This window comes from Barbus barbus, assembly GCF_936440315.1.
Source record: "Barbus barbus genome assembly, chromosome: 23".
NCBI classification, from domain to species: Eukaryota; Metazoa; Chordata; class Actinopteri; order Cypriniformes; family Cyprinidae; genus Barbus; species Barbus barbus.
Genome location: NC_136751.1, coordinates 6,668,160 through 6,684,895, shown reverse-complemented (window position 1 = coordinate 6,684,895; position 16,736 = coordinate 6,668,160). Strand labels below are relative to the sequence as shown.

Sequence of the window (16,736 nt, the reverse complement as noted above, 5' to 3'; positions counted from 1 at the left end):
GCGCTGTGGGAGCGGAGGTGACGCGGCAGTTCGCAGGTCGCTCAGCTGATGAAGGTAAAGCTGCTGCTGCTGCACTGTGTCTAACAGCTACTACAACACTGGAACAAATAGGTAATTACAACAACACCGAAATATACACATAAATATTTAACTTCAATGTCCGGGAATCGTCTTACATCCTATGCGCTTCGTGTGAATCAGGAGCCGTGTAATATGAGTGAGAAAAGCCAGACGAAAGAAAAAATGGTTTCCATTTGTCATCCCTCGAGCCCTTTTCCTCTTTCCCTTGTTTGTTTTTTTAGTTTTATATATTTAAGGAGGACACTTTTTGCCATTAATGTAATGGTAGATACAATAAACCACTCGAATCTTTTTAATAACGTTTGCGAGGCATCGAGAGGGAATTGAGACTCGTTTACATCCCCTTTGTAATATATATATATATATATATATATATATATATACAGGACATTATAACCATGAAACCGAGAGATCAGCGTCTGACTAGTACAACATATATGACGACTGATTTTCTGTTAGCTTATTAAGGTATGGGCCGTTTTAGAGGTTTTTAAGATATTCATAATAATAAAATGGCCCACACACTAACGTTAGAAGGTAACGTTAACGAGAACTGAAAACAAGTTTCTGTTTATTTCCCCTTCTTTCTTTCTTTATTGGTAATGTGACGAAACGTCTGATTGAAACGGAGGAAGATTGCATCCGTCACAAGTGATGATTTCCCTGTGCTATCCAGTCGTGTCCAGGTGAAATGTTGATTAGTGTAGTTTGTTTACGTCTTCAGTCACTTTGACCTGATCTTGCCCGCATACACGTCGACAGGAGACCGGCTTCGCTCTTTAGCTTTACCATATGTAGGCCAAATACTGACAACAACGGTACAATCTGTCTCTTTTTAGTACTATATTGATGATTGTTCATGTTATACTGTGTTTTGTCTTCGCGGTTGTAATTAAGACCGGTTATTTGTTGATAATCGCTTGTCACGCTTCGTCCCTTCAGCAGATTAGCATCGCTAACAGCGTTAGCACCAGAGACAGCTTAAAACAAACTGGACGATTTTTCTTATTCAGCACTTGAAACTAATGTCAGGCTGTCTGTCGGTCTTAGAAGTGTTGTTAATTTATGAGTAACTTGATGCAATGAGGTTTTTGTATGTTTTATTGAACTTAGCATGGCTAGCATTAGCTAATCATGATTGTCACATTGACTCCGTGAACTTCTCTTTAATTCACTCGCCATCGTGTGTTGTTTTCTGTAGTGCTTTGCAGCAGCCGTGGCAACGAAGTTTTGAATGTTTATGCGTTTTTATGTGACGATCACAGGTTATTAGCAAATCGACTGTACAGGGCCACAAAACGCGAGACCGGTGTGTAAAGGCCGCGGGGTGCGAAAATCAACTTATCTTGCTGTATTTTGTTTATTTGTGACGAACTGAACGCGTACGTGTTTTTGTGAGATGTTTAGTGTGGTTTTTTCGTGTACGGGTAGTAATTGGGTTTTGGCTGATACGAGTTTGTTTCTTGGACTGGGCAAAATAAACAAAAGGATCGACTCAGGCCTGTTCTGACAACGGCCTTCATAATCATGTCGTATTTTCATGTCAGCAGTCCAAATACACAAAACTGCGCCTGATCGCATCTAATGATGGGTTTGGTTTCTTTTTATAGTCATTTGAAGGAATTCAGGTCGTAATCATCGATATCAGTTCACCCTCTGTTCAGGGAAGTAGTGTGCTCAGGGTATTTTGACATGTTTGGGGCAGTTCGTCGATTGTTTGGCGTTATGGTCGAAATGCACGCTTTTCTTGTTCAGTTCTGTAAATGTTTGGGTTTTGAATCGTATATTTGACGTGTAGTAGTTTGAATGTCACGGACGTTGTTTAGCTTGCTGAAGTAGCGTTTAACGGTGGTGTCGTTTTGAGGAGGAAGGCCTGTCGTCTCGTTTAAACACAAATGTTCCTCATATGCTCACTTTTAAACTGAATTTTGTTTGTTAACTGCTGTCTTTCAAAACCTCGCGAGCTGACGACCTTGACATTATTTTTATGCTTGACGTTCATGTATGTTTATGTATTGCATGTGCATTTGTTCACTAGTAAAACGCAAGGCCTAGTGATATGGATATAAATACTCGCGTTATAATGGCATTGTCGTAGTCTTGAATGAAAACAGACACAAAGAAGCTCTTATCTTGTGAGTAATATAAAAGCAGCATAATTAATCTGTGGGATTTAAAATAACTGAGAATGTATTAAAATAAAAAGGAGGCAAAATTAGTTTGTTTATTAGGTTAAAATGTGTTCCATGCTTGTCAGTGTGGCTGAATGTGGTTAGAGACTGTTTTTGTCATCTAGAGGTTATATAGCATAACTAAGTCTTTTCAGTATTTCTAATGATCTTTATATTTAAAATGAGTTCTTTGTCTTTGTAAAATGTCTTGCTTATTGTCAGTGAATGACATATGGCATTGATTTTTGACTATTTCTGAACAAAATGGCTGCCAGCTTAGTCTGCATTTGTAATTTAAATCATTTCTGATTTTACGTTATGATTATTTAATGGAATAAAACATTTGACTAAAATCAACTTTTGTTTTTTCACCCTTTCCCCCCGCCTTCCTTCCCCCATTATTGTCCCTCTTGTCGCCCTAGGCTGCTGGTTGGGGCATTTGCACACGGCTGGTAAGTTTACATAGCGCTTGCCGTTACCTTCATGCTGACAAGATGGGTCCAGTGAGGGACAGGTGTGGTGGAGATGGGGGTTAAACAGGAAATTGACAATCTTGGTTTGGCAAGTTTCTTGACATCCAGAATATATGACTTGAGCAGGTGAAGCGTTTTTTTTCACATTATTCAGATTCTGTGTTTTTAGTGTTTTAGGAGTCTAGCACTTAGATTTGATGTATGTGGAAAAACTTAAGCAGTTCAGTGTGAAGGTGAAATGGTAGTTCTACCTGAGTGAGTTAATGGTCTTCCAGCTGACTTAAAGCAACAATCTAGCCAATCACCTTTTTTTAAATAGATTGTAGTATTTTTGATAATTGGCAAAGGAGGAGTTTCTAGTGAAGTCGACATGAAATCAAAATTGGTTCTATTTCCCAAGGTTATTATAGTTTTTAATTTTTCAATTAGTTTTATTTTAATATCGTTCTCAAATTTGCTATGAAATTTGTTTTTATTAGTTTCATTAATATTTTTGTTAGTTTTAGTTTAGTTTTTATTGTGAACACATTTTTATTTCGTTTTTATAGTTTAGTTTAAGTTTTAATTAAAGATCACTTCCAGAGCGAAGGCCAAAGAAAGACGTAGGCATAATTTAACTTTAGTGAGGCAAACGTTTAGCGACAAAATTAACCCATGCTGAGATTGATAGATGGTAAAAGTATACAAATATACACCAAAGTAAGCAAGCCTTTTTACTACATAAATCTACACAAGTTGCGCTTAATGTCATATCTAATGGTGTGCTGAGATATTTAATATGAAATAAACGTAGCCTAATTTGGTTATGTCTTTTTTCTTATTTAACTATAATCATGATATTGTCGTGTCTTGCACACTTTTCCGTGAACATCCACGCATAAATCATAACTGAGACTAATTAAATTCAATAATAACAGCAATCGTATTTAAAAGCTCACATTTGAATGTTATTTTCTTTATGAAGAATTATAAGCGTGTGTATGATGTGATTTAGCCTATGCATATTTATTTGTTCGAAAGTTTGGCAGTGATCACAAGATGCTAGGGCAACATTTGTATTGTTTACAGAAAGGTGCATTCTCATCTTTTTTTGTTGTTAATTATCATGTTGCGTGTCTGTTTTTCTTCAATGCACCAACTTGCCTAATGTTGGTTTGATTGCTTGTATTACATGAGAAAATGAATAAGTTTGCCTACCTGATGTTGTAGATTAATGCGGGTTCGGGTCGCGACTCTGTCTTTGTCAAACGGTTCTGGTCTGGTAGGCTACAGAAATAATTTAGTGCTGCTGTGGGATAACGGGTCGGGTGTTCTGTTAAGTACTGCTGGTGCACGTTTAGCAAACAGGCACCGTGCAGGACTCTGCTTTAAACTACTTTGCGTCTCTCCGTCAGAGATGCGCCAGGTGTTTCCCTAAACCGCCACACAGCTCATATATTTTTCAGCCAAGGGGTGAGAGCGTAATGATTATGAAAACGATTATTTTATTTTTGCTAATTATTATTTTATTTCAGTTAGTTTTTCAATAACTGTTGTTAGTTTCGTTTTTAGTTTTTCAAATATTTTGACATTATTTTATTTCAGTTTACGAAATTGTTTTTTCATCAATCGTTTTCGTTTTCGTTTTCGTTTCCGAAAATAACCTTGCTATTTCCTCAATACATTTCCCGATTCTGTGTAAGGAAACTGATTCATCAGAGCACATTATTCTAAAGACATTTCTAAAAAATCTTTCTTCTTTCATCAGAATGTGATGACTTGCTGCACCTCTGAAATGGAGATACTTTTTGACTCTTATTTTTCAAACCCCCTAATCCAATCACCGGTCATAGAGACCAATTTTCATGATCCAATCAGTTCCTGATGGATAAATAGCAAAGGTCTATTTGAAGAGTCAAAGTATTTATTCATTTTGGACTCTTGAAAAGGATTTTTCTCCTGTATTACAGGATTGCTCTTGCTTTTTTATTCTGTCTCTCAGCAGGCCTCAGGGCCAGTTTTAGTTTTCTTGATGATTTGATTTGGGCTGTGGAGCTGATCCTGTGTAAGTTATGACAGGGGTAAAGTAATTAAAGCCATTTGTTTCTCCTCCCATCATGGAGTCGGTGGTAGTGCCAAGCAAGCAAAATTGTAGGAACAGGCATATTTAAGATGACTGAATATATAGATTAACACAGTGTTTTTGAATAACAGTAGCTTATTCAGACTGTTTTAATTATGTAACTAACATTAGATAAAACACATTTGAAAATCAAGCAGATATATTTATAAAATGATACAGGAAGCCAAAAAAGGAATTGTGAATCCCATGGGTGTTATAAATACTTTTTGTTAGTGATTGTTACATGATTTTTTTTTTTTACCTGTGGGCTGTTCTGTTCTTCAACGTGATTGTGTAATAACAGTTTGGTTCTTGGGAAAGTTAAGTTGAGTGTCTGAGCCTATTGGTTGTATAATGCTGCTTTTGAATGCATTGCAGTGGTTATAGGGCTGTGCAATTAATCAAATTCCATTATGCGCATCTAGTCAGTAAAACCGGTAAAACCTTGATTATTAGTTAATCGCCATCACCTGCTTTCAAATGGAGCGGGAATTACTACACAGAACCGTAATTCACTGACAAGCTAGGCAATTTCGTGTTCATAATCGAAGGCGATTTGTCTGCGATTATGAATGTGATATTGCCTATCTTGTCGGTGTACTACGGTTCTGTGTAGTTATTCCCGCTCCATTTGAAAGCAGGTGATGGCGATTTACTGCCAATCACTGAACTGGCTTTACTGACTAGATGCGCATGATAATCGAATTTGATTTAATTGCACAGCCCTAAGTGGTTACGTGATACCTTGAGCAAGTCATTTGACAGTTTAAAGGTGGGATGCCGTAGCACACTATGGTGGTCATTTTTCTCTTCATTCTTAACGTAAGACAACACAATCTTTTTAATGTAAATCTTTATGAATGACAACCTTTGTAGTATAGATCAAGTTTGCAGATCTTTCAAGAAACAAGACAAGCATGTGTCATTGTGAAAATTTGTATGCAGTAGGGTGAAGAACTATAATATTTTACCTGTTAGTCAGTCTGGATATATTCTCTTATTCATGCCTATCTTGTACCTACAAAATGTTCAATTTGCAGAATTGGACTGCCATAAAATTTCCTGTATGATTCTTTTCATGTGTGAGCATATTTGTATGTGTGTAAATGTATGTTCTACTCCTCAACACATATGAAAATGGAAAAAATAACAATTGAATCCCCTTAGCTTCCATTTTCACGAATCCATGCCTGCGTAAGAAGAAATGCCTTTCCGTACCAGCAGGTGGCAGAAGTCTCGTGCACTGGTTCTCCAACTGAACAGCCAATCAGAATGATCAGATAGCCCGACTGACCGACGAGCTCCGACGCCGATTCAATATGTCGAATCGATAATGCGGAACACACTGAGGGAACTAAGTCAGCCGACGATCAAAAACTGCCTAATGGCCAACTGTCGGCTTGGTGTGTTCCTGGCTTTTAGTTTCTGTGTACTAGCCATTCCCAGTTGCCAGAGGAGCATTTGACCAATGTCATTTGTTGTCAAGCCATGAATCAACTTGACCCTAGAGTTTGAGCATGCTGTCCTGAGAGGATTTGTGTTTAGTGGTAGGAGCATCCATATTTAAAGTGACATATTTGGCCTAAGAAAAATGTATCTAGGTTAAGAGTACATAAATCCCTGTCCTCCCTTGACACTAGACAAATGTTGCATTGTAGACTTAAGCCCCTTTCTCACAGAGATTCCAGAAAATACACGGGTAATGTGTTCCGGCAATTGTTCCCGGATCGTTAGATTTTGGTTCATTCACACTGCCAGTGATTTTTCCGGAATCTGTGCGTGCGTTCACACACAACCCGTAAAGATCCCGTAAAGACATTTCATGTGACGTGTATAATGCGCCGTGCACCATTTCACTAAACTAGCGAACGAAAAAAAAACTAAACTGGCGAACGATTTCAGCTTCAGCGCGGATAGTGAGGAGCTCCGATCGCTGCTTCGTTCCAGTTTACACATTTTTCGTTGTGTGAATGTTGATCTGCCTTCAAAACACCCGGTAAAAGAGTCGCATGATAACGCGCGTCATTAGCCTTTACGGCATTGATCCGGCATTGTTCACACCGCTCATTCCGGGACTGAACCTGGCAATGTTACTAGGTCCCCAACCCGGGATTGATCCCGGAATCAATCCCGGGACGTGGTTGCGTTCACACAGAAGGCACTCCGGCAATTTTCCGGGACCAACGTGCAGTGTGAAAGGGGCTTTATATTTTGTACCACATAAGTTAATATAGAGTTCCGCAATCTCATAAGAACCTCTCATAAGTCAGGCTGTAATTTTGTTTAAGTAAACATGAAACCCATTTGAGCTTAAGTGAAACTGGAAATTTAACAAGATATGTAAATAAATTCTCACACCCGGTGAACAAGTAATTGATCAAGAGCTGTGGGTGACACACAGCTGTATGGATCATAGAGATGTGAATGTTTGCAAAAGCTCCTCAGTGTCTTCATTTTTTTTTTTTTTTTGACTTGTCTGACTTTGTTTGACTGAGTGAACAAATGAACCTGACAATATTTCTTTGTCATAGAAGGTGGAGCCCCAGAGCACTCCCACCTATTGCGTAATTTTCAGGGACCATCAAAGTTGTTTAGCAACCGGTACAGAGTTTATCGGAAAGTTTGCTCCGTTTTGAACCACTGAAACAAACTCATTTCTATTGAGCAGATTTAGTTTAAAATGATTATTCACTCGCTCATTCTTTGATTCTGCTTGAAGTATATTGTAGACAACCAGAAATGTAGATTACTAGGGTCATCTTTGATTTGACTACTTAAATGAGAGGATAAAAGCAGTGAGATTTAACCAAAACTTGGTTTAAATATTAAGTCCATAAAGAATCGTTATGAAGAATTCATTTATTAGCATTGTCACAATAATTAGTTATGATAAGTGCATTAACTTTGATTAATTGTGCATACAGACCATTTGATCGACTCCTGTCTGCTTTTGTATGAAAAGGACAATTTCACAATCTGTTGTTAAAGACAGGTTTTAATGTGAAATGCTAGTCACGTGAAACAGGAGGATACTTGTCAGATTAAGCGGTGTTTCTACATTCCTGTGAACTTGATTTACTCGTCACTGCCCGCTTTTGTACCTACTACTGTATGTGTTTTCCACTCCAGTTTATGTGGCATAGCACCTCTTTAATATAAATGTTATATTGTACTGTGGGAACCCTCAGTGTCTTCTCACATAGGTGAGCATCTCCTTAAAATGATCATTTAATTCCATTTCAATGCTAGTCACAAAAATATCCGGTTATATATAGATGGCAAAAGAGTTTCAAAGCAGCACTTGTCAGAATCAACACCCACAGATTTTTGCTCAAAGCTCAGCAGTGTTTCCGGTGGATAGAATACCCATCATTCAAAAAATTATATACCACTGCCATTTAGTGTTTATTTTTTTAATTATTATGATTGAGTTTTGATTAACTGTTATTTAGCAGTTTTCTGAGAGTAGCAATATACCATATTTAATTTTTTGGGGCTGCAGATGAAGTTTCGAATTAAACAACTTTTAGTTAAAATAACCACCTTACTCTGATGTGGAGGCTGATTTTGTCATTTTTTGGTTCATGGTTTTCATTTGCAGAACAATTTGCAGCACTGTTTAGCCATTGTGGTGAATATGATTGGTTATTTTCTGGCATGATTTCAGGGTGTTGCTATAGGTTATTTAATAATCGACCCCACTGATGCTGTAATCGTGCATGAGTATCTAGTCTTGTCTGCATAGTACGTGCTTGTAGTAAACAAAGTTTAGAACAGAGCTTTTTGTCGGCTGAACCCCTTTTAAAAACACATGTTCATGTATGTGGCAGGTGTGTTTTTTATTTTTGGGCAGTATAGGGCCGGATGGCCAGAAAATAATGATTTGAATACTGTCATATTCCTATTGTGATTTGAAATACATTTAATCTCACCTGAATACATTATTTCAATATATGTTGCTGCTGCTGGGACTTCCAGACAAAGAGGCCATACACTGCTGCCAATAAAATAGTTGCTATTAAACATTTCTGACTTTCTTCATGACTGCACATTCTACAATAACTGATGTTTATGATTAAGTTGGACAAAAATCATTGATAATTGTCAGCTCAAGTGCATAGTTTTGGTTGGAATACATCATATACTGTCTAGTCACAAGTTCTTTCAACACATGAATCTCAAATTGTTTACAAAAAATCTTCATGGATGAATGTCTGTTGTTTCTGTCTTGGATGTCAAGTGCAACTTCATGAGCAGATCAAGCCTTGATTCTATATCCCTATTGGAGTTCACTGACGGCGTTTGTCATACTTTCATTTAGATTATCTCTCATAATCATGTAACCTTCTTAAATAATGGTGCCGTAGGACACAATCTCACATACTCACAGGATAAAGGTGTGGTGGGATTGTGTGTCTCTGCGGCGTCGTAGTGATTGATGGTTAGTGCTGTTCATTACCACTGAACTGAGGAGGACACAAAGGCCCTCCTCCAGCTATTCTCTGTCTATGTTTAGGATGCGTCTTATCTCGCTGTGTGTTGTGATGCAGTCCAGCATGCTTTCGTCTTCAAAATCTTGAAGCCTTGAGCTTGATGCCACCATTACCAAGGAAATGGGCATCAAACTAAAATTTGATTGGTCATTGTCAAAGTAATTCATATTACTGATTGGTTTTCCTGAGCATTTGTCCTTTTCTCCTTCAGTGTCTCTTCAGAAAGCGTTTGTCCTATTGATTGTCTCTCTCTCGCTCCTTCATCATGTTCCTGGTGTCTTCATGGATCATTTGTGCAGTAGTGCTGTGGCGTACGTTAATATGAGATGTAAGGTTATTGATCTTTTACAAGTTGTGGAACCATGGATGTGTTGCGGTACATGTCTGTGAATCAAATATGATATTGAGCTCCTATTGGCTTTACATAAATGGAACGGGAGGTGCATTTGGTAATGGTTGTTTGGACCAGACAGAATGGAGATGAATTGATCATTTGGTTGTGTGGTTATACAGTGAGACTAAGATTGCTTTGTTCACCAGTCAGAGTGAAGTTCAGTGGATATATAGTCCATAGGATACATCTGCAAGTACAGAATGGCTTTTGTCCAAAATTAGTTCGCAAGAACATTGAGAACATTCACACAACATATCTCAACTAACTTTCCTTTTTTCTCTCTTTATACTTTGTTACCAGTGAATGGTAGTGTCTAGAAAGGGTATGTCCCTTCAGGAGAGAGGTGCCAATGTCCAACCGGCCTAATTCCAATCCAGGGGGGTCACTGCGCCGTTCACAGAGGAACACAGCCGCGGCCCAGCCAATAGACCACACACTTGCAGGAAGGTGAGTACGCAATTGCCAAACTTTGCACCAAAGTGCAGAATACGTCCTTGGTTTAGGTCTGTATGTGTACCTTTATCTTCCCATCTGCATCTAGACCAGTTGAACCTGCAGAATACTATTTGTACAACAGTTGCAATGTTGAGGTCAAACAGTTGAATTGTTTCTGCCTGTGTGACGCATCACTAGGTTTCTTTATCAATCCAAAAGTGGCAGTATTTATAATGTAATAAAGATTTCTATGTCCTTGTTTTATTAAAGTATTAAATTATTTCCAAAAAAAGCTAAACTACTGACCCCAAACTATTGAACGTTAGTTTAATCGGATAACTTGTGATCTCAAGACATAACCATCTAATAAGAATAAGATGTTCAGGATGCAGACTATATTGGTTATGTGATATCAACAGTAGAAATATATGTGGGTTATTTTAGGGTGCCCAGTCTGTCTCTCTAGTCACATTCGATTCACACTGCAAACTCTCAACTTGAATAATATATAATTTCCTTTGCCATGGTGCTATAGATTCAGTAGTAGCATGGCACCTTTGCTGAATAGCAGTGCAGGGAAGACTGACAGAGTGTCTCTCTTCTAGGCCTGATGCACAGACATTCTATACTTACGGGGATACTTTTTTCTCTTCGCTTTCAAACAAGTACTTTATGTCCTCCAGCGACACAGCCAAATGGCTAATAGTTTAGCTGCCCAACTCAGGGCGATGCTCTCAACTTGTGAGAAATGTCTAGATAGAAACTCGTAATGATTGTTGTTCATCTTTGCCGATGGGTTGACGGGTGTGTAGGAAGTGCTGTAGGACTGCAGGAATAGTCAGCTTGTGAAATTGAATTTGAGGTGTTCCTCATTTACTGCCCATCCCACACTGCTCTCTGCTATTTAATTCCCAACCTCTCCAGGTTGCAGCCAGAGCAAGTAAACCAAAAAGCAAATTCCCCACCTGAAAGTAGAAGATCTAATTCTAAGGCTTCCAAAGCCCCGCCCAGCTCTGCCGTTGGCTCCGCCCGCGGCCACGCCTCTCGAAGGTATCTCTTTTTCCTCCTGTACTGCGTGTGGGTCTTTTGTGACGCAAGTTCACCATGTGATGACTGCTCTGTCTTGGGTACTCAAGTCTTTCCCCTTTCTGTTTGTTTTTACAGGAACAGCCTCTCTCTATCCGTGGGTTCACACTCGATTCCAGATCCAGAGTTGGAAGCAGCAGGGACTTCTGGCCAGCAGGGGAGACGGGAGGGCAGTAGCACCCGTGCTCTCAAACGCAGCTCAGCTTCAGAGCCCAACATTACCTTTTCACCCAGCCCGGCCAAACGGCCCAAAGCGGTGTCCAGCCACCTTTTGGAGAGTTCATCCAGTGGGCCTTCGGCCCCCACAACCTCACCTGAAGTTACAGAGCCAAGGAAGGTTCCAGCGTCTGTCAGCACCAAGTCCAAAAAGAGACGGTTAGCAGCCGAGCCGACTCCCAACAGAGCCCTGAGCAAGAAGAGCGCGTCCTACCCTGGCCCCAGTGGGGCCTCAACCACCCCCTCTCAAAAGCGCAAGAAGGCAGACGCCTCTTCGTTGTCATCCTCTTCTTCCTCCCTCCCCAGCTCGAGCAGCGCGGCAGGCCCCCTGCCACCCCGCAGCGAGGCCAGCCGGGCAGCCAAACCCACCAAGCTGGCGTCCAAATCGGCCGCCTCAGCCAAAGCTGGGTGTAGCACCGTGACTGACTCCTCCTCTTCCTCTGCCTCTTCCTCATCCTCCTCTTCCTCTTCCTCCTCGGCCACCACAGGCACCAACAGCTGTGCCCCTCAGGGTGCCCGGCTAAAACAGGGCAAGGACCAGAGCAAAGCGCGACGGTCACGCTCTGCATCCTCCCCTTCTCCCCGAAGGAGCAGCCGGGATAAAGAGCAGAGCAAGGCTGCTGGCTCCTCCAAGTTTGACTGGACATCCCGCTTCAACTCCAAAGTCAACCTGCCAAAGCCCAAACTGTCCCTGCCGGGATCGGCCAAGGCTGAGACCTCCTCCAAGCCTGGGCCCTCCGGACTGCAGGCCAAACTAGCAAGTGAGTGCTCAAACTGTTTCTGTATTTTTAATGCAATGTTCCAAATTCAAAACAAGTTAACAAGCTCTAATTCATGGTATGGTATTCCCAAGTTAGACAAAATAGGAGACCAAACATCTGAGGGTTGGTGTAGGGTATCTTATTGAGGCTAGTATTGTCACAATACCAAAATGTCAGTAGTCTGTCTATACAAAGTAACAATTTTGGTACCACAGGAAAAAACTTATAAATGATAAGTGATAAATTTGAACAATATAGCCTGCAAATCTTTTCACTTAACTAAACAAACATTACTTTAAAACATTTCAGTGAACATATAGTAATAAAAGAAGAACAAAGAGACTCATTGCACAGAGCAGGTGTCAGGTCTGATAGTTTATATTTATACTCTGATTTGAATCACCGATCTATTTTGACATGCACTATCAGCTCTTCACAGAACGTGCAAGCAGATGTACACAGGAGCATTTGAAAGCAACCAAATTGACAAAGTACTTGATTATAACATGTATTGTTGCATTTTTAAAACTTTGGTATTGACTCCGCACCAGTGGTACTTTTGATATTGAGCGTTTGTGTATTGGTAATATCAGTGCTGGGCTCTTTTGGTTAGATTGGATGTCACTGTGTGCAAGCACTTCAACTATTCTACATCCAGGCTTCAGTTTCAACATAGTGCACATGTAGAACACCAGCTGCAAGGGTGCTAGAAGTGGACTTCAGTTTTCAGGCACCTGCCACCAGTGATGCAACTGACACGCAAGCTTTCTGTGACACGACTGATCTCTCTGGGTTGTCTTTTGCGATAGTAAGACGTGTGGCAAAATATGAAATTGATTCAACCCAGAACATATGGAGGATATTCCACATTATGCCACTTACACTGCTTTTGATCGTGTGAAGCGCTCACACTACGAGATCATTCACGTTGTTTATCTATGCACAGAGAAATCCTTTTCTCACTCTGGGATATGCAAACTTTACAACTAGCGGTGCACCAATCAGGAAATTTGTGGCAGATGTAATCACCAATTTTTCTTTAACAATAAGATCAGCCAATGTTAATCACCAATATTTATTTTTAAGAGGTCATGAAGCCCTGCTATTTAAGCTCAAGTCTTGTTTTAGCTGTAAGTGACCCTTGTCACACACAGCAGTATATCTTTTACATGTAACTTGTAATTACAAGGTCCAAAACTGTTCAAGTGGGACATTTTTTAGTGTCTGATTTGTTTTTGATGTTGGTGTTTGGTTCTAACAATTAAGAATCATCATCATCATCATGAAGACATGTAGTTATTGATGCCTACTATAAACATGGTTAAATGTATCTCTTTATATAAACATGCATGCATTTTGTATAAAAAAAAAATCAGAATATCGCTATTAATTTTTATTAGTGTTTATTAATGTTTTTAGAACAGGCCGACAAATTCATCTGAATTACAGCATGTTTGATGAATTTGTGAAATTGAGAATGATTCACCCCTTTAGTCATTAGAGTAGCTTTGTACAGTATGTGTGATTTCCTATGTGCTGCAGCTAATAAAAGATGAGTCCTGAGTTTAGATCAGCCAATCACAGAAGACAAATTTCGGCTGATTAAAAATTGGTGACAATTCAATCAGTGCATACTTGCAACAATGAGCGGGGAAAGCTCACCAACAAGCACACATTCTATTAACTGAAATGTCATTCTCTAACTCAAACACCCTTACAAAGTGTACTTGTTTAATGTTTTGATATGAAGTATGATTATGTACTAGGGTTGCTGGTTACATCACTTGCCCCCATAGTCAGTTTGATTTTTTTTTTATAGTAATAAATATTCTTTTGTTCAGTTAGAGAACAGACACTACAATTAAAATTTAACACAGCGACTCAATGCAGGGTGCTCGCATCAGACCAATTTTCATTTATCACACATGAGGCGACACAGACGAGACGATGGCAGAAGAGTTTCAAAACGACATGCAAATGCTCCTGTTTTAAAAATATTTAGGATTTTAAAAAGCCTGTTGTTTAGGGCTGCACGATATTGGAAAAAAACTCACATTGCGATATTTTGTCGTCTTTGTTGCGATTTATTTAAAAAAAAAAAAAAACAGCTGTTGCGTCCGGTGTAAAGATGGTGTCTGTGTGTGAACAAAGAAAACGATCAGTATAAATAATAACGATCAGTATACTAAACATCGCAGATCCTGCGACTATTGTGGATGCGCACATCGCGATATCAATGCTGAAATGATATATCGTGCAGCCCTACTGTTGTTTTCTGCCATTTATCTAAGGTGATATTGGAAGTTTTTTTTTTTTTTAAACATTCGTGTCTTATTTATTTGGTTCCACAGTGTTTGCTGATTTTTATTTTTTTTTTTTTTTTTTTTATTTACATCAAGTATGCCGTGTCTCCAAGCTTTCTTATGCATTTTGCTAATAAACGTATGTTTCTTATTTATTTGGTTCCACATTGTTTACTAGTCTTCAGTTTTGTATACCTAAACTTTGTGTAAGTTATTTGTTACAGAGGAATTATTTATAAATGAACCCAGCTTTTCAGACTGTTAAAGGCAGTTACTTTAGTGAGAAATGAACATATTTTCACACCAAATTAGTGTAAAATGCACAAAAATGCTGCACATGTATAAATTCTTTACAAACCATGTATATTACAAACATTGGCCCGGTTTCACAGACAGGGCTTAGACTAAGCCAGGATTAGGCTATAGTTCAATTAAGACATTTAAGTAATTTTTATTAACTTGCCTTATAAAAATCATTACTGCTATGCATCTTGAGACAAAACAAAGGCACTGACATGTTTTAAGATCAATCAGTGCAAGTTTATTTCAATTGAAACAGCTCAGAATTACATTTTAGTCTGGGACTAGTCTTAAGCCTTGTCTGTGAAACCGGGGGTTTATGTATTCTTTTTTTCCTTTTTTAATTTTGGGGTAAAAAACAACTTGGGAGCACTCTTGAAACAGGAAATTGAACATCTCTGGCATCTAAATTGCAGGTATTTTTGCTGTGTAATAATTTCAGCTGATCCTTGACCTGACGGCTAATACCTTGAGCAGCCCTGCCTCCACAAATCGGTGTCTTTAGCAAAGGCATGATCATTGTGATTGTGATCGTTTCTAGCCCCAGTAATAGCTGATGGGGTTTTGGCTGTGGTCATGGCAGGGGGAGCTGGCTCAGGTTTCAGTCCAGTTCAGTGCCAGTGTACTGGTCTAAAAATACCAACCTTCTGCTGCCTTACAGTATTGTATGGACAAGAGTCGCGGCTGGATGTATGCTGAGGTAGGAAGGGCTTGGTGTAGTTATTTTGCTGTGCAGATTAGCCTAGCAGAACTTTTGGAGTATCAATGCCCAGAGGTGGGTCAGAATGCTGGCATGGAAATTTAGGCGTATGAGTGCTGCTGGTTGGATGTTCACGATCATTTCAGCGGTATGTTTGGATGTTTTGATCCTGATTTTTCTACTAAGTGTTGCTGTAAAGTGTTCTGTGAAGGCTTGTTGGCGGTGTTTATCTTGAGTATGAGAGGTCATCCTGCATAGACATAGGTCAGTCTGGGTTGATTATGGAAGGACGATCTCTGATATGAAGAGTCACGCGAGGGCATTCTGCCAAAGGGCAGGGGGCAGTGCATTGGCCAGAATAGACCCTCAGTGTTAGGTTTTGACCATCAGGCAGGAGCTGTTGAAGGCATGTGTGATTCATCTGGCTTTACAGGGAAAGCGCTGTCAGAGGTCTTTTAAAGGTTCTTTCATTTTCCCTTCTATTTTCTATATTCAGTAGGGCTGGTTACTGTGACAATATACTGTATATGAGATGTGCACTGTGTAGTAAGTAATTTAGTTTTGGTGTACTGTACTGCTTGTGTCTGGTGTAACTCTGGGTTGTTTATGGTAGCTAAGCAACGTTTGAAATTTTTTTTAATGGTGCATATCGATACAGAATTCAAGAGATTTCTGTAGGTTTTGTGTATTTTATAACGTGGCTCATTTGGTCATTTATGTTTTTATTTTTTACAAGCGTTGTTTTTTTTTTCTTAGCTGTTTTAAGACAACATCAGCTTATCAGGAGCAAAGCAGGGCACCTTTCTTGAATCAGTGCCTTAAAGGGATAGTTGACCCAAAAATGTCATTAATCATTCTTTTTGTGCGCAAAGAACAACGACTTTATTCAACAGTTTTGTCTTTTCCATGTCGGTCTTCGCCGCACGTTCACAAGAGTACCACGACGCATGCATGTGATGCTGCTGACACAGGAGCTGGCATTCTGATGTAGAACCCAGATGTGCTGCCGCTTGTTTACAAGTAGAGGAATGCACACGCATTTGTAGTGGTACTCTCATGAACGCGCATCGAAAACTCACACAGAAGAGAAGAAATTGTTGAATAAAATTTATTTTTGTTTTCTTTGCACTCAAAAAAGTATTCTTGTAGATTCATAACATTATGGTTGAACCACTGATGTCACATTGGCTGTTTTTACGATGTCCTTACTACCTTTATAGGC

General features: G+C 39.4%; 1 protein-coding gene across 9 annotated transcripts in view; it reads left to right on the top strand.

Moving 5' to 3' along the window:
• Window positions 1-24: 24 nt before the first annotated feature.
• trip12 (thyroid hormone receptor interactor 12) overlaps window positions 25-16,736 on the top strand; it is a 47,439-nt gene continuing 30,727 nt past the window's right edge. For 3 of the 9 annotated variants that reach the window (XM_079373977.1, XM_079373976.1, XM_079373972.1), the window contains exons 1-5: window positions 39-111; window positions 2,675-2,704; window positions 10,014-10,160; window positions 11,073-11,198; window positions 11,313-12,211. In XM_079373977.1, the coding sequence (XP_079230103.1) occupies window positions 10,063-10,160; window positions 11,073-11,198; window positions 11,313-12,211 (1,123 nt within the window). In that variant the 5' untranslated portion in view covers window positions 39-111; window positions 2,675-2,704; window positions 10,014-10,062. Of the gene's footprint in view, window positions 112-764; window positions 900-2,674; window positions 2,705-10,013; window positions 10,161-11,072; window positions 11,199-11,312; window positions 12,212-16,736 lie in introns of those variants that run through there. The other 6 variants (XM_079373980.1, XM_079373978.1, XM_079373974.1 and 3 more) reach the window with 5 other exon arrangements.